At 46.9% G+C, this 26,646-nt stretch overlaps 1 protein-coding gene across 2 annotated transcripts; it reads right to left on the reverse strand.

Annotated features, from left to right (window-relative positions):
* Positions 1–26,646, reverse strand: rybpb (RING1 and YY1 binding protein b). Of its 2 annotated transcripts, XM_060068614.1 has the most exons (6): positions 26,299–26,646; positions 25,535–25,660; positions 7,208–7,536; positions 7,036–7,159; positions 5,145–5,249; positions 1–3,427 (listed from the first exon to the last, which is right to left on the reverse strand). In XM_060068614.1, exons 1-6 carry the CDS (start codon positions 26,322–26,324, stop codon positions 3,175–3,177), a joined length of 963 nt encoding a protein of 320 aa, XP_059924597.1. In that variant the 5' UTR covers positions 26,325–26,646; the 3' UTR covers positions 1–3,174. The 2 variants fall into 2 exon arrangements, with proteins under 2 accessions (XP_059924597.1, XP_059924596.1); XM_060068613.1 differs by having other exon boundaries at positions 7,036–7,536; positions 26,299–26,645.

The raw sequence follows: 26,646 nt of genomic DNA on the forward strand, positions 1-26,646 counted from the left end.
TAACTTTAACAATTTTATTTGTGAAAAACTACAAGCAAAATTCATAAATAGACATTTCTATTTGAAGCGGAAATGGGGGCAGGGGTTGGGGGGGAAATGATAAAGATTAGCCTAGAAGCGCAACTTCGTGCACATGCCAAAAGGAAACGTGTAGTAATTCAACATCATAAGCCTGACCAGGAGCAGTGATGAGCTGAAAAGGATTCATACATTCCCACATGTTCCCAAACATAATGTGACCATGTCAACAAGGGGAAACAATGACACATTATCATCTAGAAAGTTACAGCGAAAACAGAACAAAACAGGAACCAAAACAGGATTAAACAAAGAATGGATTATTATACTGTCCCTCAATGTACATTTTTAATTCATATTTTTTTTTTACCAAGCAATAACTGTTTAAAGCATTGTACAAGACATTGTTATAGGAGGAAAGTGAGAAGAGTCCATATAGTACACTTAATTGGAAATTCACGGTCAAGGTTATACAGTCAGTAAACGAGCATCGTATATTTGGGTCTCTGACAAAGAAAGCTAAAAAATGTAACCATCTTTACACAGTAAATTAAGGTTACTGGTCGCACACAAGAACAGAACTGCTTGCGCGGAAGGAAAAAGGGAGGGTTATCGGGGAGGGGGAAACAAACAAGACTGTTTAGCTTCGTCGCCGTTTTTCATAGTGTTGGACCTTTTCGACCATTTTAAATTCTATTTACAACATTTGCAGTTTTCGTATATACTCCGCAAATGGCCATTTGTCAATAATTTAACAAAACAAACCCTTCTCGGACAGTCAGGTGAACGCGGTTGCAGATAAGGCAGGTGAAAAGATGGCTTCTCTGGCCCATTTTAAATAGGATTGCAATACAAAGCAGGGTAACGCAAAACAAATTGGACAAATATATTCCCTCACATTCTGAGCCCGTGTGTCCCAGTGTGTACAAGGTTTCCACTGAACTCATGGCTCAGAAAGCCTGCTGTATCCTAGTATGCAACAAAACATACATAATTACATATTGACCATAGGTAAATAGAACGTAAATCAATTAACAACATAGCACGTAAAAACCATTGCTTACACAGACACGCTTATGATCACCACCGCCACTACTTGTTCCGCTCACATGCACAATGTCAAGCACCAGAGAGGGGCATGAGGGAGCGAAAGGGGCGACTCTGGGGGAGCCGGTGTCTGCTTTAACCCTACCAGCAGTTTGTCTGAAAGGGCAGCTGGGCCACTTTAAGAGGGAGAGGGGGCGTCATGGTTTTAGGGTCTTATGCTGGCTGTGGCAATGGGTTCGAGGGTGAGATGAGGGAGAGCAAAAGAGAAAGAGAGAGCGGGAGGGGGATGGGCTGTGTTCTGGTAGTGCTTGTCCACTCGCTGGCTAGCTCTGACGCAGAGGGGGGAGTGAACAATAAGAACACAGTTTGCGTGGATTATATTAAACTTTATTTTAAACTGCGTATCCGTTGCACACATCTGATAATTGCATCTCAAACTGTTTACTGATTCATCCGTCTATGCATTAGTTCATCGTGAAATTCCTTTGGTCCTTCAATAAATAAAACTAAGATATCATATACACATTTATTCTTTTTACAATTTCATACAGTTTAAAAGGAAATGTTGGTCTAGCATCGAGAAGGAGATCATAAAACCCTTAATCAATACGTCTCGCTTCGATCGATTCAAAGAGCGCCGCGCGTCTATGGAGTCGAACGTATGGCCTTCAAATCACATAATGGAGTCTTAAATAAAAATCAATAAGGATGATAAGCAAATTAACAAAACCTCATTGGCTATCAGTTCTTTGCTCTTGAGAAGAAAGTTAAAAAGCAGGCCTACTCGCAGGTGTCAGAGTGGGGGGCGGCTCTATGCTGACCACTGCAGCCATGGATGTGCGTTACAGCTGCAACCCTACAACACCTCGAGAACAAGAGGCTCATCGCAGGTCTAGAGCAGGGCTGTACCAGCGGGGACCGGCCCGCATCCGCCTTCCCCTTACACACTCGCACCACCAGGAGGGAGCCGGGCTTTCAGAAAGGCCAAGGCCGGGCCTTCACAGCTCACTCTGAGTATCCATGGAATGCAGAGCCCGTCAACAGCCTGTAGTGTTAACCCCCACGTACATACTAGCCCACGCTAGGTGTGGGAGGAGGGAAAAGGGCGAGGAAGAGGAAGAGGAAGAGGAGGAGAGGAGTACTCCCTTAGCGAAAGAACCCCAGATTAAGTAGCTCAAAACTAAAATCTTTAAACGGGGTCGTTGAACTGGTGTTGAGCCATCTGACTCAAGGTTGAACTATAAATATCCCTGCGTGTGCCTGCCCGGAGGTAACAGCCAGGGTCAAAGGTCAGCCGTGGTCGAGGGAGAGGTATGGAGAGAGTAGAAGGGGGTCCTGCGTGGTCGGACCCTGAGCCCAGGTCTGGAGATAAAGAAAAAACGCTTCACAGTGTATCTAGCACCAGTGGGGTGTGTGAGTGTGTCTGTCCGAGTGCGTGTGTGTGTGTGTGCGTATGTGACAGATTATCGAGGATTGTACATCTTTAAACAAAAAGAAAAAAAGAAAACACTGAGGGGGAGGGGGGAGCTATCGATTGGCAGAACTACACAGCAAAGCTTCAACGACAAAAACCTAAATAGAAAATAAAATAGTATACAGGTGCAACAGGTAATAAATAAGGGATATCATGATATTAAAAGTTATTAATGATGGTTATTGTGCACAGTGGAGAATTCTTCTTTACAAAATGAAATAAAGACGAAAAAGAGTCGAATTGGCCTCACATCCACGTACGGATAAAAAATAATACATACAAGCGTCTGGATGCTACCACGGGGGGGGGGGGAGGGAGGGGCTCGCCCTGGGACGACTCGGCTCACGGGGGGGGTGGGAGGGTTGAAATCCACTCGCTCACTTCAGAGCAGGCTGATGGCTTCTCCATTGTCGCCATGGTAACATCTCCATCCGGCGGGTTCCCGTCAGTCCACCCCAGGGGGGGGGGGGGGGGGGGGGGGCTCTAGGGATCCAAAGTGGAGGGGAGGTGTGGGAGGTGGAGGAGAGGGGAGGGGTAGTCGACGGTCAAAGTGGATAGAGGACGTCGGGGAGTCGGGACCACCCCTCCGGTGCCGCCCTCTGTCCGTTCTAAAGGTGGAGCGTCCCCCCCCACCTTTAGAATGACTCGTCGTGCCCCACGGAGAGGTCCCCCTTGGGGGTGGAGGCGCGGGACGAGCCCTTGTCCATGCATTCGGAGCCGGAGCTCTGGTGCAGGTGTTCGGAGGCGGCGCTGGACGACGTGACGGTGGACGAGGACGTGGAGGACGAGCGCGTCTTCTCCTTAAAGTCTGTGATGATGACCGTCACGTTGCCCACGGTGATGGCCAGCTGCTGGGCGGTGCTCCGGTCCACGTTCTTCAGCTTGGGCCTGGGGCGGGTGGAGATGGAGGAACACCGTCACGCATTCTGGGTATATTATATTGGTTTATTACACAGCTGAAGCTGAAGCTTTATGAGGTTTTCTAACATTACTACGCGTTCCCCCAGCCTGCTTATGGTCCCACTGTGGTTAGAAATGACACTAGGTGTAAAATGAGCACTATGTATCCTGCTCCACCTTGGAAAAATGAAAGCTCAGACGCTCTCGGCCCTATATGTCGTCATAAGGGGCCAAGTTACCTCCCCTTTCTCTGCAAGAGAATTCGGCCCGCCAATGAGCTACGACCGTGCAAGTGCCACGTGAGTGAGTGAGTGAGTGAGTGAGTGAGTGAGTGAGTGAGTGAGTGAGTGAGTGAGTGAGTGAGTACACACACTGTAATGAAAGTGTTGTACACTGCTTTGTTATTTGGATAACTGTTCTGCTGTTGGTGTTACGGCACATAACACGTCGGGTTCTCTGACGTCTCTGGTATTTCCACAACGAGACTCGTAGTGGGGGTTATCTCAGCCACGGTTGAGAAGGAATTGGGGGAAAGGAACTTTGGCTTTGACTCCCTGAAGGACATCAACTGCGACATGGAGGAGTTAAGGGATCGTTGCCCACGATTGTCTCCCGCCGGAGCCCCGCTGCCGAGGGACCACCACCGTAAGTTGATGTTGAAGTGGATGAACCCGAGACGTCGGACAACCCGATGCAGTCATCTGGAGGCGCACACAGCTTTTGGCCGTGGTAATATATATGATATGATGTAAATATCTATGCATAATATTATATTATTTCGATATAGAGCTCCAGGACTCCCGCTGGAGCACCCGGAGTGTTCTAGATATTTACAGAACATGGCTAAAGGCTGGGTGCGCTTCGCCATTGCGATACATCCATTGTAAACAGAGCTCATGGTACCCTGACCGCAAGCTGCTCAGGGCCACACCCCCACCCTCCACCTTGACCCGCATCTAAAAACGGCAGGTTTTAGATGCGGGCACGTTCTAAAAACGGCACGTTTGTTGAGAGCTCATTGTGGGACTGGCTCGTAGTGGCTGTAATTCTGCAACAAGGCTGAATTTCTTGAACGTCTTCAAGTACTGTATTAGGGGCCCACTAACGCCTGTATAAAAGCACCCATAAAGTAGCAGGCCATGGGACCTTTAATAGGGTCGCAAGTCGGAGGGCGATTAGGTGGAGCAATAAATAAATAAATAAATAAATAAATACAAAGTGACTTACAACTGTGGCTGAGGACATTCAAAAGTATACAATCTAAATTTGAACAGCTTCAAAATAAGTGTTCCATGACCAAACTTAAACGACCAGAGAAAGTGAATAATAGGTTTACCTGTCCGACCAATGGTGAAATGACACTACGGGGTCCCGGTATATACATGCCTTAAGGTGTTCTCTAGTTATGGGCGTCTTGCGAGCAGGAAGACTCTCTGCAGGGGAGGCAGGGCCTAACGGCTCCTCTCAGCCGGTGACACACCACCAGTCAGAGATTGAGGCTTCAAAGTGAGCGTAGGTGTGTGTGGAGTGTAAAGGACCACGAGTGAATCATCACCAAAGGGTTTAGCACCAGCCGCGGCTGCTGGCCGCTCTGCCGGCGCAGGACTTTTTATTTATCCAAGACGAAAAAAGGTGAGGTGGATCGTGCTTTTAAAGCCAGGCATGGTCTCTTTGATCTGCAAGGGATTTAACTGCATGGCCGTACCTGGAGATGTGGGAGCTTGTCTTGGTCTTGTTGGTCTTGGTTGCAGACTTCCCAGACTGTATGCTGTGTTTGTCGCTGGGTGGGCTCTGGTGGTCTGTCTTGGGTCTGCAGGATGAATAAAAAAAGAAAGAAAATAAAGTTGATATGAAAGTTAAAACAGTAGTTCACAACCGAGTCGGATAGAGCTGCTTTCACAATCAGGAGGCAGGCTGACATTTTGTTAAGGACCCGTTTCTCGAACTTCAGTGAGTTCTGAAATGTGACATGTTTTGGTTCAGCCCAAAGCACACGCCCATGTGCCTGAAGCACATGGGCGTGTCAGGAAAGATGAGTAATGTTTTACATGTTTACGTCCAAAGCACACTTGAGTCATGTGCAAAGCCAGCAAAAAAAGAAGAGAAGAAGAAAATCATACGACCCAATACATTCGCACTAAAGACTAAAATATTTTTTGGGGTGTGCTCCAAAATATTAATAATTATGAACCGAAATGTTCATGTTCTATTGGCTTTGGACTTCTTTGGATGTTCCATAGGCATATCTCAACCCCTTATGGAAGAGTCTGTAGCCGTGTACAATCCACTGAGGTTGGTCCCTAAACAAGACACTCACCACGTTAAATTTCTGCTTTTAAATAAACAAGGAAGAGTCAAACACCAGACCAAATACCAGTATTATGACACCAATACTAGTCTTGCTGAGATGGAAGCAATGCGACCCAGGCATGACGTATGCCAAAGACTCCACGTGTCGGATCTCGTGTTAGACTGAAGAGTGGCATTTAGTGACATTACACTTAGGCGGCCAGCCGGAGTCGATCGTCGTCTGTCGTCATTCAAATCTACACTACACTTTTCAAGTCTGAAAAACACATCCTGTATGTGGACTCGAGTCAAGCGGTTGTTGAGGTCACACGTCACGCAGGCTATAACTCAAGCGTTGGGCTTACAGAGAAGTGCACATGAGTCTAGGGCCCGACCGATTTATCGGCCTGCCGATTTAATCGGCCGATTATAGCCTTTTTGAAAATAATCGGCATCGGCCAAAAAGACGCCGATTACAGTTTTTTTTTTAACGTTTTTTTTTTTATAAATGTTATTGCGATTAGTATCCTGCAGATTGCGCTCCTACTCGCCTTGCTAACTAACAACTTTAGCTGGAGTAAAAAAGAGGAGATTGAATTTTACCGTACAACATGAAAGCACGCTCGCTCAGGCAGCTGCGCGCTCACCTCACCAATGTACACAAGACGCGTTGTTTGAGCATGTTGTGCCTGTTTTTCTTTAGGTCCCAGGCCATGTTAATTTGTTATACTGTAGACTCTAACGGTGAGACCATACTGCTCAGCACGCACGTGTTAGTCACTGCTCACGAGCGCAGCACATTGGGAGTTATTTATTTATTTTACATTTTACATTACACTCATTTTTGACTGTAAATGTATTCTAAAACACTCAAATGTTCTGCATTCAATTCACATATTCGTCAAAAGTGTTTAAAGTATATTTAAGGTATCAAAAACTACGTTTTATATGTTTGTTTGTTTTTTTAAATCGACCGATTAAATCGTAATCGTAATTTTTCTCTGAAAATAATCGGCATCGGCACTCAAAAATCAATATCGGTCGGGCCCTACATGAGTCACACGCTTCACGTGGAATAAACATCTGAATGGGCTGGAGTAGGGACCAGCATTGTTCGGTAACCAAAGTGGGGGGATGGGAACCATTTTTTTGAAGAATGTGGTCGAACAGAACAGAAAATAGCAGATGCAAAATGAATATTGGCAAATACATCATAGTAAAAATACAATTTTTTCACATGACTCGATTTTCCCCTATGCCCCCAGCACATTAAACAGGGGGGGGAGGGTGGGGGGCTTGACACTGACCTGTTCTTTTTGCTGCCGGGCTTCTTGGTGACGGCCAGGCTGATGTCCTTCTCCCGGTCCGGCTTGTCCTTGATGGCGGGCGGACTCTCCTTGTCCTTGTCTCCCTTCTCCTTGCCCTTCTCCTTCTCCTTGTCCTTGTCTTTGCCCGTCTCCTTGTCCTTGTCTTTGCCCGTCTCCTTCTCCTTGTCTTTGCCCGTCTCCTTCTCCTTGTCCGTGTCCTTCTCGGGGGTCTCGGCCTCGGGCCTGGGGACTACCCGCTCCGGGCGCTCAGCCTCCGGGCGGCCCTCGCCGTAGGGTCGGCCCTCCGCTCCCGGGTGCTGGCCCTCCATGTCGCCGGGGCCCTCGCCGGGGCCCTCGCCGTCGGCCCGCTCCCCGTCCCCGTCGGGGCGGTCCTTGTCCGAGCGGTCGCTGCGCTCCCGTCGCTCCTTCTTGGCCGGCGGGGGCATGGGGTACTGCTGCGCCACCTGCTGGGCCACCAGCTGAGAGTTGATCCTGGGTTTCCTGTGATGGGGAAACCGGGGGGGGGGGGGGGGATTAGCCGGTTGGTGGAGGCTGATTCCACACACACACACACACACACAGGCATGAGCGCACAAACCTACACGCGTGAATGTGCACACACGCGCACTTGTGAGTACAGAGATACACACAACCTATAGGCAGAGCGGAAAGAGAACTGCCGCTACTGGAAGGACTAATGCACCTTTGGGCCACAGCTCTGACGGAGGAGGGGGGATGGAGGGCACTAATCTCATTAGCTCATGGCTGGAATAAAATAAATAAAGGGGATCACAAGGTGGGACATTTGCAGCGTGTCACTTAGGCCCGCTAATCTGATTACCGCCGTGTTTGACCCCATTTGTCACCGGCGAGGACACGGGGACAGCCGGCCCGCTGACGGGCACCGGCTCCCACCGCTGCGCATGGAGGGACACACACACACACACCTTGTGTTATCACAACACACAGCTCCAGTGGCCGCTTGTGTCTGGATCTCTTTTTCGCCTTCCTGCTCAACATGCACTTCTGCCACGTTTCCATAGCAGCTAGCTACACTCCACCTCAAAAACCCAGCAGACGTTTCAGCGCTGCCCCAGACAACCTGGCTGACGCGTGGTAGATGCCAATTTGCAATTCTTTGTTGTGCTCCGTCTACTATATTTAGTCATTTAGCAGACACTTATCCACAGTGACTCAGTTCTTTTTGAAGCACGCTATTATGAGCAGGTAGGGGTTAATGCATTTCGACCCATGACGGCTCCAGTGACAATGCAGACAAAAGCCACGTTTCCACCAAAATGACCCAGAGCTTTGAGTCCCAGGAACAACCTCTCCAGGGATCAAGGATTCCTCCAGCCCTCTGTTGACTGCCGTTTCCACGGCGGTCTTAAGACCCGTGAAGGTCAGGCATACGGGCACATAACGATTAAACACAAAATAGGGAGAAATATCGGACCAACAAAATTGCATCCACTATCCATTATAACGTGCATATGCTGCCTTTTCCAATAATAGTTGTGGCAGTGAAAAAAGGACAGATGGATTCAACCCCCAACCTCATATAGCCAGTGAATACATGCTTTCATCAAGTTTGATCTGTAATTCAACTGTAAAATAATGGAGCGCATAGCAGTTTGTGAATGTGGCGGATTATGATAACTGTATTCATTCTTGAAAAAAATCTGTGTTTTGAAGACTTGTTTGATAAGTAGATAATCGCTGAGGAAGTTTGACGAATCAATTAAAACTGCAAAACGGGATGTGATGAAAAGGAACCTTTATTAAGGTCCTGCAACTAAACATTGACTTGAAGCTCCGAATGCTATCCAGAGGGATGATCAATACTTGCTACAGATAGCGATAATTGTACTTCTAGGAGTATAGTTCACCACTATACATGTAATAAGAAGCTATGGGATTTACTACATGTCTAAGTGAACAAAAAACAAATAAAGTGAATATAAAAATAATAATTTAGTCCCTGGTTTCTGCGAGAATGCTTCTAGGTTCCTCCAGATGTCCTGTATTGCAAACGTTTGGCTCATTTGTATGATTCATTTGGACTCCATTTCAGGCTTTCATGTCGTAAATGTGGTTAATCATGTGACCAATGCATCGCGGTACCAGTTTACACAAATTTTTCGACAAAGTGTGGTGCCATATGAGTCATTGGCATGACCGAAACTAGGAAATTATGTTGAAGGGAGACGAGATTGAGCTTTCCCTTTAAGATTTCATGCTCGTTAATTGTTTGTTTATGCTCATTACTACATTCACTTATATTAATTCATGATTAATTAATGGAGGCAAGTTATGTAATACAACAACATTTAAATTCGGTGCAAACATCATGTAAATCCAATATCGTTCTGTACTTCCACTCCAACATCACACTTACCACGCTAATAAACAAGTTAATAAAGCTAATTAAGCCTGGCAACCCACCACCAACTGGCCCGTCGTTACAGTCAAGCGGCCCACACAGAGCAATGCCTCGCCTCCACCTTGGTTCTTATTGCAAGCGTTGGAACCAAGATGGCAGCCAGGACAAGAGAGGACCGCTGCAGCCAGCAAATACACAATCACAGGCCAGGACTAGTCCGGCACGTCCAGCAGACCAAACCACAAGCATTCTCACACGTGTAAATCTCTGGTTTCATCACGATACGATATTATATCGATTCATTGGACGACGATACGATATTTGCCGATATCAAAAGTCTGCCGCGATACGATTTCGATTCAGGGGCATGCGATCGATATGAGACGATATCATATGCCCATTTAACACAACCTCTTACAATCACATCAACACACATCAACTTAATTATAATTTCATCATTTTATTTCTTTGCTCTTCCGGATATTTAAAACAATTATTTTTTTTTTTAATACAAATAATAAAGTGCCACATAATTGCATTTAAGTGCCAAAGGTTTTTTATGGCTTAAATTAAAGAGCCTGTAATGATCTTTCATTTTGAACGTAGACCATTCCCAACCTATCTGTGTGGATAGTTTTCTTCTAAAAACAAAACATCCCTCGGAATCATCTTGGCTGTTAAGATAAGCCGTCCGTGTTGCCAGATTGGGCACATTTTTCAGCCCGATTTGGCTACTTTTAATCACGTTAGGCTGGAAAAACGGGACATATGCCCAATCTGGCAACACAAACCGAAACTAGACATCCTCGCGCTCACACACGTGCTCGCTGTTGCCTCGTTTAACCGGTGAATGGATACGAGCGGCTTGGCGCTTTGCGCAGAAATAGTTTCACAAACACCCGCGAAAGGAGATATATAATAATAAAATGGTGTAATACTGCGATATGCATCGATGTTTGGCCGTTGCATCGATGCAGTTGGATCGTTCGCCAATCAATCGATGTATCGATCTATCGATCTACATCGATGTATCGTTACACCCCTAGTACACACACACACACACACACACACACACACACACACACACACACACACACACACACCTTAGGCTAGCTTATCTTGATTCCCTACAAGGGGGAGGACTCATGCTTTACTGGCGGTGTAGGGAGGGGACTCGGCACTTCACACGTTTGCTGGCCAGCGAGGGTCCTCTGGTCAGACGAGGCCTCGGGAGTTAGGGAAACCTCTGTGTGTGAAGGTTTGTCTGGTTCAGGACATTAGGCGGAGCAGACAAACAAGTGCTACCTCTGGAGCATCAAGCCCAACTCATGAATACAAAGTGTTGGCATTGCCACAGGAGGGAAGGGGTCTAGGACAAACAAACTGTTACAACAAGGGAAAGGCGTGCTCCCGCATCTTAACGAGGATCAATGCAGAGAGCCTTGTGGATGCCATGGCTGCGCCTTCAAATTGGGAGATTGTTTCGTTTGTTGGACTTTGGAATGTTGTATTCTATTAAGATGCTTTTCTATACAAATAGGTGCTTTTTCTTTAAAAGGAAAAGCACTGTTAACAGTTACAATTTTGTGTGGATGTATTCAGAGGCCGTTATCCCAAAAATGTTCCTCATTCAAATGATCTATACGAGAAATAAAATCGATGCTTTAAAATGGCACCCACACGCTATGTTGGATCAACAAGTCAACGTCTGTGTGAGCGCCCGTGTGCATTTGTGTGAGAGTGGAAAGCAGAAACTATTTCTTTTTTTCAGAAGAGATAAGAAATCCCTGGTGTGGTTTTACATTTCCAGACCCTGGAATTTCTTCTTTTTTACTGAAATAGTTACAACCACAACCCCTTCAATCCATTTCCTCATAGAAGCTTGTCAATCTCAATTACTCACGTTACCATGTGGTATTTTTCTAACATTTAACCTCTCCTCCCCCGTTTGCACACACACACACACACACACACACACACACACACACACACACACACACACACACACACACACACACACACACACACACACACACACACACACACACACACACACACACACACACACACACACACACCTTGCTCCATCAAGCCTGTCCGAGCCCATTAGCCCCAGTGCCTCTCCTTCAGAGCGTGCGGGAGAGGGGGCCCGAGGGGGGGGGAGGGGCTGCCGATCACATGCTGATCAATGGGCTCATAATGGATCATCATGTTATGAAGTTAGCGCCACGCTGAAATTAATAGGCCAGCTGTGGTGCATGTTGAGAAGCCCTCCAGCAGGCGAGCAGCAGAGACAGCCGTCACCTCTGGGGCCAGCGTCCCAGCCCGTCCCCGTAGCAGAGGGCTGTGTGTCAGAGCCGTCGGCCAGGACCAGTGGAGAGGCCCTTCACAGGGCCACTGCACGACACTGTGATCCCAGGGAAATCTACACAATCTATACATTTCACTGTGCTTATGAACACAAATTACCGTTCTAAACAATCTGACTGAGGGTCATTGCATAGCCTATGGGGAAAACCAAGGCATCTCGTCTTATTCAAATTAAATTAGACAATACACTGGGCATCATAGATAAGTCTATCATAATCATTCATGACCAATGACCATACAAAAGCAATCAAAGAAAACAAACGATAATATTGAATTGGTGCCCAGCGCCCATTTTGTGTTAATTTTTCCAAGAAGGCTACAAAAGAAAACGCCTCAAAAATGGGGAGATATCTATCGCACAGCTTGACAGTTGGCAACCAATCATGGCCTCCTCTGAAGTGTTCACTGGGGCTGCATTCTAGGAAACTGAAGGGATGTTTACCTGAGAGAGGAGAACTCATGTTTACATCGTCAAACACATAACGCCAGGAGACCCCAAAGTCACTCTGTGATTGGCAGCTGCCAATGAGCCCTATACATCTCCTTAATCCTGCGCCAAATGCTCCCATGAGCTGTATGCATCGAAAGTGGCAGACTTTCACACGTCTGCCACATTTTAACAGATCTATGAACCACAACAGCATGCCACACACACAAAAATAGAAGCTGCTGCGACCATCATACGTTAGGCGTGGCAGGAAGGCGGAACATGCGTGAACAGGTCTTTAAGCGCGGATGACGTCGGACTCCCGACTGTATCAGAAATCATTCTGCTTGGCAGGCGAAGATGCTAACAGGCAGCACGCCCCTTCCTGCTCGTCGCCAGAGCAGGGACCCTGGCCAAAGATGGAGAGATTTGTGTCAGGGAGCGGCGCGACGCGGGCGGCCCAGGTAGTTAAGCAGTGATTCAGTGCCAGCTGCACGCCGGCCATGAGTTGTAGCTGGCATGATAGTCCCGTCCGTCCTCTTTGGCCCATCACTTATTCACCAGGGCCCTTGGCGACATCACGTCCTCCCCACAGGTGCACCCAGGAGGGCCGAGGGCCCTCAGCTTCCATTAGACATAAAGGTGTCTCTCCCACTGGGTACATGAATAATGACTCCACTGTGGGGCTGTGAACGATCACCTGGCCAGGTGGCTGTGAACAGAGTAGAGCAACGGCACCAATGGTATGGGGATTAAAACACCACTCCCATGCAATCGGACTCCAACGTCCAAAGCAATCAAATGCAATCTTGATTCCAAGGCAGACGAATAACTGGACTTTGAGATGGTGAATGAGTAACTAGTCACAGTGATCATTCGAAAGAGATACCTGGTTCATGCCTCAAATTTGTACCTGAATGCCAGTCTTAGATGGAACACCAAGAGCCTTGACGACAACTCATTCAAGGAAAGAGTAAATAACTACATATTTACACATTAAAAAAACGATTTCCTGACACCGTGTTTGGGCTGTGTGGCAGCCCTAGAAACAATAACCGTGTGTGTGTTTGTATAGGAGTGTATTCTACCAGTCATAATGTGCCCTACTTAATATGTATCCCATGCAGGGAGTGGGTCAAAGAGCAAGCACAGGCATCCAGCCGATGAACCTCCTCCCGCCTCCTATGCTCTCTGCACCAAAACGTTCTTAGAGGCTGCCTGCTGTTACCCCACGGCACCCCACCGTGAGGGCAAACAGACTATTACATTCCTCTTCACACCACAATTGGACCTGATTGACAGGCCCCTCCTTGGCTCGCCCACTTAACGGAAAGTGGAAAGGTGCCGAAATAACCGCCATTACACCTTAAAGCCCCCCCCACAGCACACACACAGTAGGCGGCAGCCCCAGTTGGCCAGGCACACCCACCGTGAATAACCCCTGGGTGGGAAAACACTGCCTCCTCTCTGCGCTGAACTACCTGCCTGCAGTGGAGCAGCCGTTAGCCACTGGCCTAATGCTAGTCCTTTATAAAGGGGCTTCAGAGGAGGTGAGACACACAGCTGAGAGACAGGTCAAACATGAGCAAGCATAGTTTAGGAAACAGCGAGAGGGTACTAAAGACTGAGTGAGCAAGGAGAATAAAAAGGGAGAGAGACCATTGGAGCAAGAGAGAGAAAGAGGAAGAGAAGCCGAGTATGCTAGCTTGAGAGAACGAGAAGCAGCAAGCAAGAGAGAGACAGGGAGAGAGGAAGAGTGATCGGAGAGCAGGGAGAAACGAGCAAGAGACCGAGAGTGAGAGAGACAAAGTGCCAGGGAGGGAGAGAGGGAGAGAGACAAAGCGGGAGGAGGCGCAGGAAAGCCCTCATTAACACGGCTCTTTTATTGAAGTGCTGTTTGGAGGACAAGCAATTATTTCCTGCCAAGCTGAGTGAATGCAGCGGCAGACAGCTGAGCCGCAGAGAGGGAGAGGGAGAGAGATAGACGGATAGAGAGACATGGACAAAGAGAGACATTGACAGAGAGACAGAGTGCATTAACATGGAGCTGATTATAGTCTGCTTAAGTCACAAGTGGGATGATATAAGTGGCCATGTAAACACCACAGAGCGAGAGCGGTACTGGTGCTGTGACGGAATCGGACTATTAGAAACCCAATTGATAAACCAAGGCATCGCACCGTGCTGACGCCTGATTTCCACGGGGACGTACGTACCGCGGAACGGCTACGAACTCTGCCCTGCGTCAATCCCCACCGGGCGCGCAACGGCAGCATAGCGCTGCCTTGCGAGCCAGCCGTATTCATGCGAGATCACGCGATAACCTAAACCTAATGTACTCACCTTACACTCCCAAAACTACTGCAATTAAATGCCAGGCTTTGTCCTTTCTGACATTTTCCTTATAAAAAGGAGGATTTATTTCATTATTTATTCTATGTTGCTCCACTTCGACAATCAGTCTCTCGTCGTCCATGTTGCCGACCCTCTGAGACCCTTTGATTGATTGACTGCTGACCTGGTGCCACCGGTCATGACGTAATGCTGATGTGAAGTTGTGATAGGCTACATGAGCGGAGTATTGTGTTTTATTTAGAAAAATGACCGGATGCTCTATGGCTTTTACTTTTTCACTTCCTGCCCGGCTCGATCTGCTCTGTGGAAATTGACGCGGTTCAGCAACGGCTCGGGGCAAGTGCTACGGAATGATAACGCTGCGACGCGGCGTGCCACTCCTGGGACGCTGCTGAGACGTTCTGCAGGGCGCCCGGTGGGGATGGTTTCATTAGAGTGGCAGCGATCAGCAGCGGTGACCGCGGCGCAACCGTTCTGCGGCGCTTATGTCCCCGGTGGAAATCATGCGTAATAGAAGTAGTATGCTGCTTTGTAAAACAACACGGTTTTGCAGTTAGTAATCAAGCCTCTATCTTCTCCTGCATATGGAGGCACATAAGAGGAAAGTGTAAATTGTTTTGCAAGTGATACTATAAAGTGGAAGTCTGTTAAAACATGACATCTTGGTAAACAAAGTCTGCATTACACGCTTAAGCGAGCACAGATTAAGAAAGCAAACCTGTGCAAAGAAAATATGTTGCATTCGCAAAAGTGGTTTGATCCAATTATACTTCAACAAAAATCCACAAAAGAAACGGCTTGTGAAATTGGCTGCTAATAAAGAAAAAGAAAAACAGTATGCAGCACATTCTCTGTTATCATAGGGAAACAGTACATGCATTGATTGGTGTAATGCAACCACAGACACAAGCAGATGGAGAAAAAGCATTCGATAGAGAGAGAGAGTGGGAGACAAAAAACACATCAAAAACACTAATGCCGCTTTTCCACTGCATGGTACCAGCTCGACACGACTCGACTCAGCTCGCATTTTTTGCGTTTCCACCGCGAAAACATGGTATCTGAAGTGGCTGCTTTTTCTAGTACCGCCTCGCTCTAGGTTCCAAGCGAGCTGAGCCGATGCTAAAAGGTGACGTCGGCAGACGGCCGGCCACTGATTGGCCAGAGAGTGTGACGAAGTTACGAGAGCGACATGGCAACCATGCTGGTAACAGCCATAGCAGCGCCGCAGCCAACATATTCCACTTCTTCAACTTCTTCAACATGCCAGCTAATAATACGAACACGAATACCATCGCATCGATGTCCTCCATTGTTGTTATGTGGGTTCTGTCCATGTGTGGGTTGCGTAGGTGTTGTTTGCGTCGCGTACAAAAATACGTCACGGCCCTTTCGCGCAGCCGACCCCGCCCACGTCCAGGAGGTACTATTTGCGGTGGAAAAGGACCCGTGCTGCTACCGTGTCGAGTCGTGTCGAGTCGAGCTACATGTGCGGTGGAAAAGCGGCATAAGTCAGCAGCGAGGTTAGCCGAAACACGTTCCAACATCTCCCTCCCGTTTACTCACACGAACAGCCTCTCCCGATAAACACGCTGGGAAACGTCGGCGGTGCCGGCTCCGAGACTCCTCTGATCCCCGTGTGCATTAACGCCAGAGAGAAGCCGGCGGAGGACACGTCCCATGACGCAGCCTCCCACCCCCCTCGTCCCGCCCGTCTGACCCGAAGCAGCCCCCGGCTGATCAAAGCAACTCCCATGCACCGTGTTACCGCGGGCAACGCAACACGGGCACGCACTCATCTGTGTCAACATCTCCACGCCGCGCCTTGATCATTATGCACACTCCTCTCACACACACTCCTCTCACACACACTCCTCTCACACACACACACAGTCTCTGAGCAGCCCTCCGCCCCTCCTCCTCCTAATACCGTGAGGTGGAGCGGAGCGCAGCAAGACTGCTGCTAAAACAGGAAGTGGGATTCTGGTTCGGCCCACCGCCTCCCGAAGGGGTACACTGCGGTTCTGACCTGTGTCTGGGGGTGACACGGAGCCACTCGTCACCTCTAGCCGTCTGAGGCTCGGAGGGGGTTAAGACAGCACTGGGGAAATGGAAGCCCAAGAGAAGCACCTGAGGAACTGCCTGGGGCTACCGCCTAGCTCAGTCCCCTGCCAATACATCCCTTTATGACACACACACACACACACACACACACACACACACACACACACACACACACACACACACACACACACACACACACACACACACACACACACACACACACACACACACACACACACACACACACAAAAGTATGTAATAATTTGGTGCCAACTGCGTCCTATTAAAGTAAATCAAATTACCCACATTGCAAAGTTTTTTTTGTCTGAACAATATCTGAGCCGTTACAACTGCAGAGATACATTAGGGTTGTGTCAACATCTTGGGCAATTTGGTTTGCAAAGGAATAGATGGACGTAAACGTTTGTTTATCTTCTACTTTTAATTTCTGGCAGAGTAGGCAGACGGAAGTGCATTCCGACCGCATGCCGGTTTTAGACCACCCATTTGCGGTTCAAAAAGTTAGGAACGCATTTATTTGAATGTAGAGCGAGGACGTGATGCATGCGAGACGCATGTGGAGATGAATTCTCAGGCTAGGTGTGCGCTGGACGGACCCAAGCCGTCCACTAGTGATAAGATCACCCGAAAGATTCAGGTTAATTCAAGGTGGTCCAGATGCTCTTGGGACCTGAAGCCCATTTCCCTCCTCACCCTGAACACCACATCTTGCCCACGACCCTTCCAGCGGGGTCTGCAAGGGGCTCTGGGTCTTCTGTGTGTACGACAGCAGCCCCAACAGCATTGGAGCCGAAATAGTTAGTGCTAGGGAGTTCTCCAGATAACAAGATTGAGATAGTCACGTGAATGGACACACACACGGTAAATATTTGCAACAACTGTACCCAAAAAGGTAGCACTCAATAGTCAAGTGCATTAGAATATCCCAGAGGATTTAGAGTGATATCACTGAATTAATTGGGTATCAGCATATCCTTCCGATCTCCCATTATGGAAGGAAACTGAGTCTAGTAAAATCAGAGGTGTAGATAGTTTTTTTTAGACAATGATAAAAGACAAGCCCTTCAGAAGACTGACTTGCTGTTGAACGATATGGCAGCCTGTCACATCAGTTGAAAACAGTAAACATGCATGTCCCCTTTCCTTCCAGGCACCCACCAACCCCCCTCATGGTCTTCCGGCAAAATGGCCAGAAGGATGTATCCATTAGTGAGGTTTTTCTACATAACAAAACATCCAAAATTACAGTTACAACTCTGATGCTACCCAGGTACAAAACAACAGGGATGTTGCCATGGCTCCTGCATCTTTCAGACTCTACCGTTGACTTTAGCCTTTCACAATCACTGTTGCCGATTTGACAGGCACTTGGGGTGAGGGCTTGGAGCCTGGCTTTCAGGGGTTACAGGGCCAGCCAACATGTTCCCACTGCCATTTTTAACCTCAACTGTAATTTTGTACACAACCTGACTTTGGAACGCAATGAGTTTGTGAGAAACAGCGGGTCTTTCCCAATCCAAAAGGGCACACAAAAAAGACCAACAATGTAATTATCTTGAGTCATCTGTCAGACACTTTGATCCACAGCAACGTGCAGTGGATTCAGATACACGTCACTCAGGAGCCGATTGGAGGTTTAAGGGGCATGGTGCTAATGGATGCCTACGGGCAGACTGTGTCCAGTAGAGCCTTGATCGTGTGCATTAATGGAGGTCAACGGTACCGCAGGGTGTGGGACCGCGCTCTGCCAGGGGAGGCGGCCCACACACACACACACACACACACACACACACACACACACACACACACACACACACACACACACACACACACACACACACACACACACACACACACACACACACACACACACACACACACACACACACACACACACACACACACAGGCTTTGACTTCGAACTTCGTAATTCTAATATAATTCGAATATCAAAAAATAAATCAAAATTCAAACGAATATTAGGCAGCCCTTAATATTCGAACCTGTTATGGGCAGGCCAAGAGGGAGAGACGTCGGAGAACCTGACGCAGTCTATTCATAATATTGTAATGACCACGGAAGAGGCAGTAAATTAAGTATTGATTAGACAGCGATTGATTAGAAACCCTATAACCGTTGGAACACGTAAGACCGGTAACCATAGCAACGGCGGTAAACAAACCTCGAAAAAACCCAATCCAGGGCTGAATCCGAATACTCATACTTATAGTATGCATTTTGTAGTACGCCACAAATATAGCGCGTCCGAATGCTCAGTACGCATTGTGTACGGAAAACGTTAAAGAATGCGTACTACCGCCACAGTATACAACGGTAGGTCACTACACTATCCCACAATGCAACCGGAGTCGGGTAACGAACGAAGAAGAGATGGCTGACCCGACACTACCAACAGCGGCTTAGAAAGACGTCGTAGAAAGCGGCGAAAAAAAGAGACATTAAAAAAGTAAAGTAAGTAATTAAGTAAAAAGAGACATTTTTAATTTAATAGCAACGATGACAAGACGGAAAACAGGTATCTTATCAAGGTAATTTTGCCGGCATCTGAGGGGAGATACGTCATCTCCAAACATCCGGTGGAGTTTCGGCGGTGTTCAGAGGCGTTCTACGCATAGCTGTAGACCGTACTACACTGTCAAGTGTAGTACGGTCAAGTAGTAGACACTGAACAGAAATAGTATGTACTAAGTATTCGGATTCAGCCCAGGTCTTACTGAAGGCATTTAATGGTCAAAATATTAATAAATATTCGAATATATTCGAATATTAATTTAATATTAATAAACAAACGAACTTCGAATATGATTTTTGGGCAAAAGTCAAAGCCCTAACACACACACACACACAGTCCTCGCGTACCTTCATTTTTCCTGAGGGCTTTTCTTGCCCTTCAGTAGGGCTGGGCGATTAATCAAATTTTGATCGCGATATGATTTTAGCGTCAAACGAACATAATTGAGTTATTTTTATTTATTTATAGAAAGGGCAGAACAGCTGGATACATATCTTTACATTATTTTAGATTGGAACATTTTCTTTTTGACCATTTTGTGTATTTTTTAAAGGGCGAAATTTCATGCCGAATAAATACAACATGTTTTCAAACTCAAAAATAATCCTTTGAATAATCATGATTTCAATATTGACCAAAATAATCGTGATTTAGATTTTTCCCATAATCGAGCAGCCCTTCAGTTAGTGATTCTACATCGATAATTGCTTACTTTTTGTCCTCTTCCTCATCTGCCCTTCAGGTTTTCTGCGAATCGCTCCCCACCGTCGCCGTCACGCTCCAACGTAGGAGGAGCCAACATTATCTCTCCCTTCTCAACTCTCTCCCTCTACATTGCTCTATTGTTTCCATTTTGTCCCACTCTAGAATTACATTTACAACGGGTTTCTATGGCTCAATTCTCAGTATTACTGTGACTCCCTGTGCAAAGTGACAGATATACAGAATCCTTTGTGTCAGGGTTTTAATGGCTCTTCAGTGAAAGCAAACGCTACTGATTATTCACATTGCGACATGCAAGCATACAGCATATATGCATTTAACACAAGATCCTAACCCCAAAAAGCTCATACGCGGGGCGGCACTAGCTCAGGAGGTAGAGCGGGTTGGCTGGTAACCGCAAGGTTGCTAGTTCGATCCCCGGCTCCTCCTAGAGTGTGTCGAGGTGTCCCTGAGCAAGGCACCTAACCCTAACTGCTCCCGACGAGCTGGCTGTCGCCTTGCATGGCTGACTCCGCTGTCGGTGTATGAATGTGTGTATGAATGGGTGATTGTGTGGCAATATTGTAAAGCGCTTTGGGTGGCCACTGGTTACAGATAAAGCGCTATATAAATGCAGACCATTTACCATATAGTGTGTATCTGTATTCGCTGTAAGGAACTTAAAATCACTTAAATTAAATAGGTTACAGTAAATAACAGAATATATATAAAGATAAATAACCCTATCGGAACAAATCAATGCATTGAATACCTGTCTCTTTGCGTTTGCTCTAATTACAAATATTGTGAAAATCTCTTGGAAAACGTGGCATGAATCCAAACCCTTAAAGTAAGCCTTTGCGTTAGTCCTAATATTTACACTGAACACATTGCTGGAAGAGATGAGGGAGATTGCATCCAAAATATATCCCTGGCAAAAATGTAACTAATGCAAGCAGTAGGATTTTGCTAATCATTGACTTAATACCGCATTACTACATCTTATTAAAATACAATTACAACAGAGTCACATAAGGTCAAACCTAGTTGTAGAAATGACTGCACTGAACACTCAAGATGTTACTAGAATTTAGGAAAAGCCATACTCACTTAAAGTCAAAGTCAGCCTATATCTGAGGAACTATATCAAAACAGATGTGTAATAACTTTTAAAAACAAATGATTCTTCATGTGTAAAGTTATTCTTTGATTCATGACCTGTTCCCGAAACCACTCTGTCTTTGATGTGCACGAAAGTCTCCATTATCAAACTCATTTCTGTATAAATAGTCTTCTATGTCTCAAATGCTTCCATTTCCCTGTTCAATTCCGAGAAAAGTAAGCATACATCCATATTACCCAAATATCAAATCGACAATGCAGTCACCTTTGATCAGACGACAACAATATGCCGGCCGCTTGAGAGGCTGACTGTTTATTTGCTCAGCCTTTCCGGTAGAGTGGGTGGACACCTCTTGAAATGCTAGGCAACTGTTCACCAAAGAGCAGCACAGATAACCGCGCGGCTTTCAAGAATGGTAGTACCCCTCCACTTCCTGTGATCCCTACCATCAATCAACTTTAGAGGGCTTCTAATGGTTTTTCCCGAGGCCCTGGGGGGGAGGCTGCCTGAGGTGAATACAAAACGCTGCCGAGCCACCGGTCGCCGTACAGCCACCCACGTGGTGTCACGTTCGCACAGCCATCGGGTTCAGGTGCCACAAAAAAGAGAAACATTTGAATGCTCTCTCTCGGTGCGTGTGCTTGTGCGTGCATGCAGTGAGAGTGTCTTCATGCGTGTGCCTGTGGTTCCCTGTGTGTGCGGGCTTGGGTGTGCCTGTCCGTGTGCGAGGGGGGAGACAGACTCTGCTCCAATTACTAAAGAAGTCACGGGCGCAGAGCGACAAGAGCGACTGGAGCACTTGCAGCAGCTACTTTGACTTGTAGATTAGCTGAGGAGGGGAGGAGGGGTCAGGTGCAGAATGCATAGTGCCCTGTTGTTTAAGAGTAAGAGGGGCACGGGCTAGATTTAGCTTACTTTGGTATCTCGTTACATCACCAACGCCGGCTGGGTCATCAGGTTCGTTAGCCAGCCCTGGGGAGAGGGGGCTGTGCTTGTGTGCGGATGAACTTATTAAGGCTTTGGTATCCCAATTTTGACAAACAATTACAGTTTGCCTAATTTAATCCATATTTTAACTTTCACACTTATAAACACACAAGGCACCTAACCCTGTGGCAAGGCGTAACATTCTAAATTATTACAAAGTGGGTTAGGGTTAAACTAGAAGATCTAATAGACTTTGGTCTCTTTAAGTATGATAAGCGGTTGATACTACTTACTAGGGGTGTAACGGTACCCGTAATTGTACCGAACCGTCACGGTACAGGCACTTCGGAGCGGTTACAGAGGTGTACCGCGGTACGTAAATGTGGCGTACATAGCGGGCAACGATCGTCAAATAGTCTGAGTCACGTAGAATATCGAATAATGTGACTATCGTTATTTATTACACGGCTCTTCTCAATGCTGTTGAACGCTCCGTTGACTTACATGGGCCTTCACAACTTCCGGTGGTGAAAAGCGTCCTTGGTTGCTAAGCAACGTCAACGACTTTGGCAGACTATTTCTCTGCTGATCAACACTACGAATGCTGGTAACAAATAAATTGTAAAAGAAACACCGTGTGAAGTTATATTTTTGACGTGTCTAGTTCACCGTCATGGAGGCTGTGTTCAGTAAAATAAATAAATAATTAAAGAAATAAATAGCGATCCGTTTGTCGCATGTAGGTCTATCTGCCTAAGCCCACGTTGAAATAATTTTGATGTTGAAGGCGCAGTTGTTGAAATAAAGACATTGATTTCACACAAATCATAAAAGCCTCTCCCTGTGTCATTGTGTGTGCGTGTATCCGAGGTGCGTGCGTGAGGGGTTCTTGATTGAGCGATTTTCGAATATTATTCGAATACTTCTCAACGAATATCGAATTTTTGCCAGAAATACACATCCCTAGCACACGCATTTGACCAGGCACCATCCAGGTGTTACTATCACTGTTGCTGTGGGAAAAAAAACGAGCCGTGCCAACCCAGCTCACGACACTTTCAACAACCCCTGTCTGGGAATTCAGAAATGCAAATGCCATAGTTTATTGGTGTTTTCATTGCTGCTGATCTATGGCCATTCTCCGTTGTTGACAAACAAGCAGTTTTTAAAAAAATGTCCCTCAACTATGAACCGTACCGTACCATGACTTAAAAACCGAGGTATGTACCGATTCCGAACCATGACTTTTGTGTACCGTTGCACCCCTACTACTTACTGTACATACTTTGTGGGTGTACAAATAATTTATTCTCAATCATGGATACTTTCCATGTAGCAACGATCAGAAATACTTAGAAAGGGATTATCTTCATGCCATCGATGATCGGCTCCAAGTCTATCTGAGTTTCCTGGGAGTACCTGCAGCTCTCCAACAGTGGAGCCTATTGGATTCCCAGTGGGATGGCGGGACTGACTGCTGTGCTGCCAATAGACTTCAGCTTAGGACTGTCACCATCACCCACACACACACGACAGACGGCCACTGGTCCCTCTAGTTGCCAGCGGAGCGCCAAAGCACACGTGTACATTATAGCAAGTTTGACGCACAAAGGCTACATGTTAAAACTGACAACTATTACAACAGATGAAGAGCCTTTCATGGGGCATACATATGTCATAACCAACCACAAGAGGCCGGCCGTGAAAACGCTTTACACAACCATTGCTCTGAGTGCCAAAGACTATAGACGGAAACTTGGCGAGGATCAACACACAAGTTCAACTAGCTCTGGACAAACACAGCAGAAGCAGGGCTCCGCGAAGCAGAGTGCAAAGTCGAGTGAAGAATCTTCATATCGTCACCCACCAGGAATTCCAGCCATTACAGGGTAATTAAGAGTAGGGTTTGTAATGGTCTCATGAACACAGTCCAATTGAAGGTAACACCTCAGATGACACACACACACACACACACACACACACACACACACACACACACACACACACACACACACACACACACACACACACACACACACACACACACACACACACACACACACACACACACACACACACACACCTGAGAGCAAGCTGCTTGCGCCATGATCAGCTGGAATGCATCAAAAAGGAAAGGGAAGAGGACCAATTAGTCCTCATTAGAATAACGTACACATATGCAACAGCCAACAATTGACATCAATCAAAGGTTAACTATTTGGACCAAACGAGGAAGTGTGACACGCTCTTTGCTCATATTGCGCACAAACACATGCGAGTCCTATTTACCAAATAGAGGCATCTGAGCCGTGGCCGGTATATCGAGGCTATGACGTCTCTCTCTGTCGCGCTTAAGCCGGCATGATCTGCGCCGGGCTTAATCTACACTCCGCTGCTAGGAAAAGATCACAGCCCAGAGGGGGTGGAGCCAAACAAACATTGAGCCCAATCCTTCACATTCTCAGTAAACCTGGTGCGTACCGGGGAGCGCTTCCCTCCCCCACCCATCTGTGGTTCCAGAGTTGCTAGCCCAGACACTCATAGTAAAACACCACAACTGGAAGAGTAGAGATAGGGGACCCGCCAACACACCCACAAATTACTCAGTCGTCTCATTGCCTGACACACACACACACACACACACACACACACACACACACACACACACACACACACACACACACACACACACACACACACACACACACACACACACACACACACACACACACACACACACACACACACAGTAAACTTGAGTTCCTGTAAGCGTGGTTGTTTTTTTTGGTCCTTTGCTGACACATCACACAATGCACAAACTTTCTCACTTCGCCACTTCTCTTTAACATGAGGTCATATATTTTGGAAATGCCCCACTTAAAGAAGACGGGGAAATAACTAGCATTGAGAATGTTGAATGATTCTAATGAGACAAATTAAAGGAAATATGATAGACATCAATAAACACACCATAAATTAAGAGCTGATTAATTGACACATTATCATATCTCATTTATTTATTCTCAAACACCAGGTAACCCTCTTTTGTAATTGTAACATCCAGTATAGCAAAAACAACACCGATTACAAATCCAACGTGAAAAATCTATCTCCACTATTGAAACTCATGCAGACATGCCTGCCGTCATTCCCAATCCATCAGGTGTAGTCCGGTTTGATATGAGTCAACCACATGACAGGTAGGGAAATACTAAAATCCTACAGGTAGGCTAGGCGTAGGGTTTCGGTTACATCTTTTCGGGATGGTCCATTAAAAAAACCGACCTCCCCCCTTAACAATATGCTTGTCGATGCACTGACGCCGTGTACAGCCATCGGGAAGCAGGGGCCCTTCTCCACACCCCACCCCATCCCAGCCCCCCTCTATGGCTGGCGAGGCTGTAACGTTTGTTGTATATTGATACGACTGTGAAAATCATCATGGTCGTATGGCCAGGGGTTTGACAGATGGTCCATCAACAAGTCCATAACCCCATTGCTCAACGACAAATAGCCTGTCGATCAAAGTTGTCATTCCTATAAATTGCGATGCAATGCTGCAGCCAGCCAGGAGAAAAACGAGACGCTACGTTACCTTGTGGATGTGCCCTTCCTCACATCGCAGATGCTGCATTTGAAAGCCTCGGCGGTGTTCTTGAAGGTGCAGACGCTACAGTCCCAAAAGCCGTCGTCGGCACTCGGTTTTGCTTGTCTTTTTGGCCTTGGGAATAGACAATTAGAAAAAGGTCAAGTTAGTGCTTAATTTCATGGTTTGACATGAAGAGAGGATGATCTAGCGAGCAAAAAATAGACACTGCCTAATATTAATTGCAAGGTCCCACTCCCCAAAGCATGACAAAAGGCATAGGCACGTTTTCCCTAATGCTCGGTTCGGGTCCCCACTACTGTAGCTCGCTCGTCACACTGGGCTTTTAAGAGGAGAGCGAGCTTCAGTCGACCGCGTTTGATCGTATCGCGAGCTAGGCTAGCGCGCAGGCGAGCGAGGCACAAATGTTCAGCTCGAGGCTTAGCACGTAGGCTAATAACATGAATCGCGTACAATGTCTCTTCGACGTTGACATTAGACACCGACAGAGCGACGTGATTCAACATGTTCGAAGATGCCAGACGTGTCCTACAAAAAAAAAATCCCTTTGTCTCTTAAGTGAGTGGTTGTAGCGAAGCGAGAAGCCGCCATAGTGACTGCACTATTCTAGCCCGATCTGGCGTACGGACTGAAAAAGGCAGGGAGAAACACTCCTCGAGAAAGCATCCGAATAGCAAGCCCCGCACGGCACCCAATTCACGAAAAACAAACACAAATCGACAGCGAACACGCCGGGTCATGCGGCCGGTTACCTGGTAGGGCTCTTTTTGTCGCCCATGGTGAAGAATTATCTTCCAAAAGAAGAATAGGGGGCTCCTGCAATTGTGAGTGATTGTTGTAGGCTGTGCGCGGAGGATCCAGTCTGAACCGCTGCTCGAGCTGTGGCGGAGGAGCTCAGTGCTGCTCGAGGCAGGGCACGGCGACCGCACACCACCGCGTGACTGCTAGACGCCCAATCACCGCCTGGCTCGGTTTAAAAGTCTCGATAGATATTTGCAAGAGTATAGCTTCTACTGACGAATTGTTTGACAGTCATCCTTCAAATACCGATGATCCGTAAAAATAATATTATTACGATTTGAAGCGACGCTGGCACACGA

The sequence above is a fragment of the Gadus macrocephalus genome, chromosome 13 (genome assembly GCF_031168955.1).
Source record: "Gadus macrocephalus chromosome 13, ASM3116895v1".
Classification (NCBI taxonomy): Eukaryota; Metazoa; Chordata; class Actinopteri; order Gadiformes; family Gadidae; genus Gadus; species Gadus macrocephalus.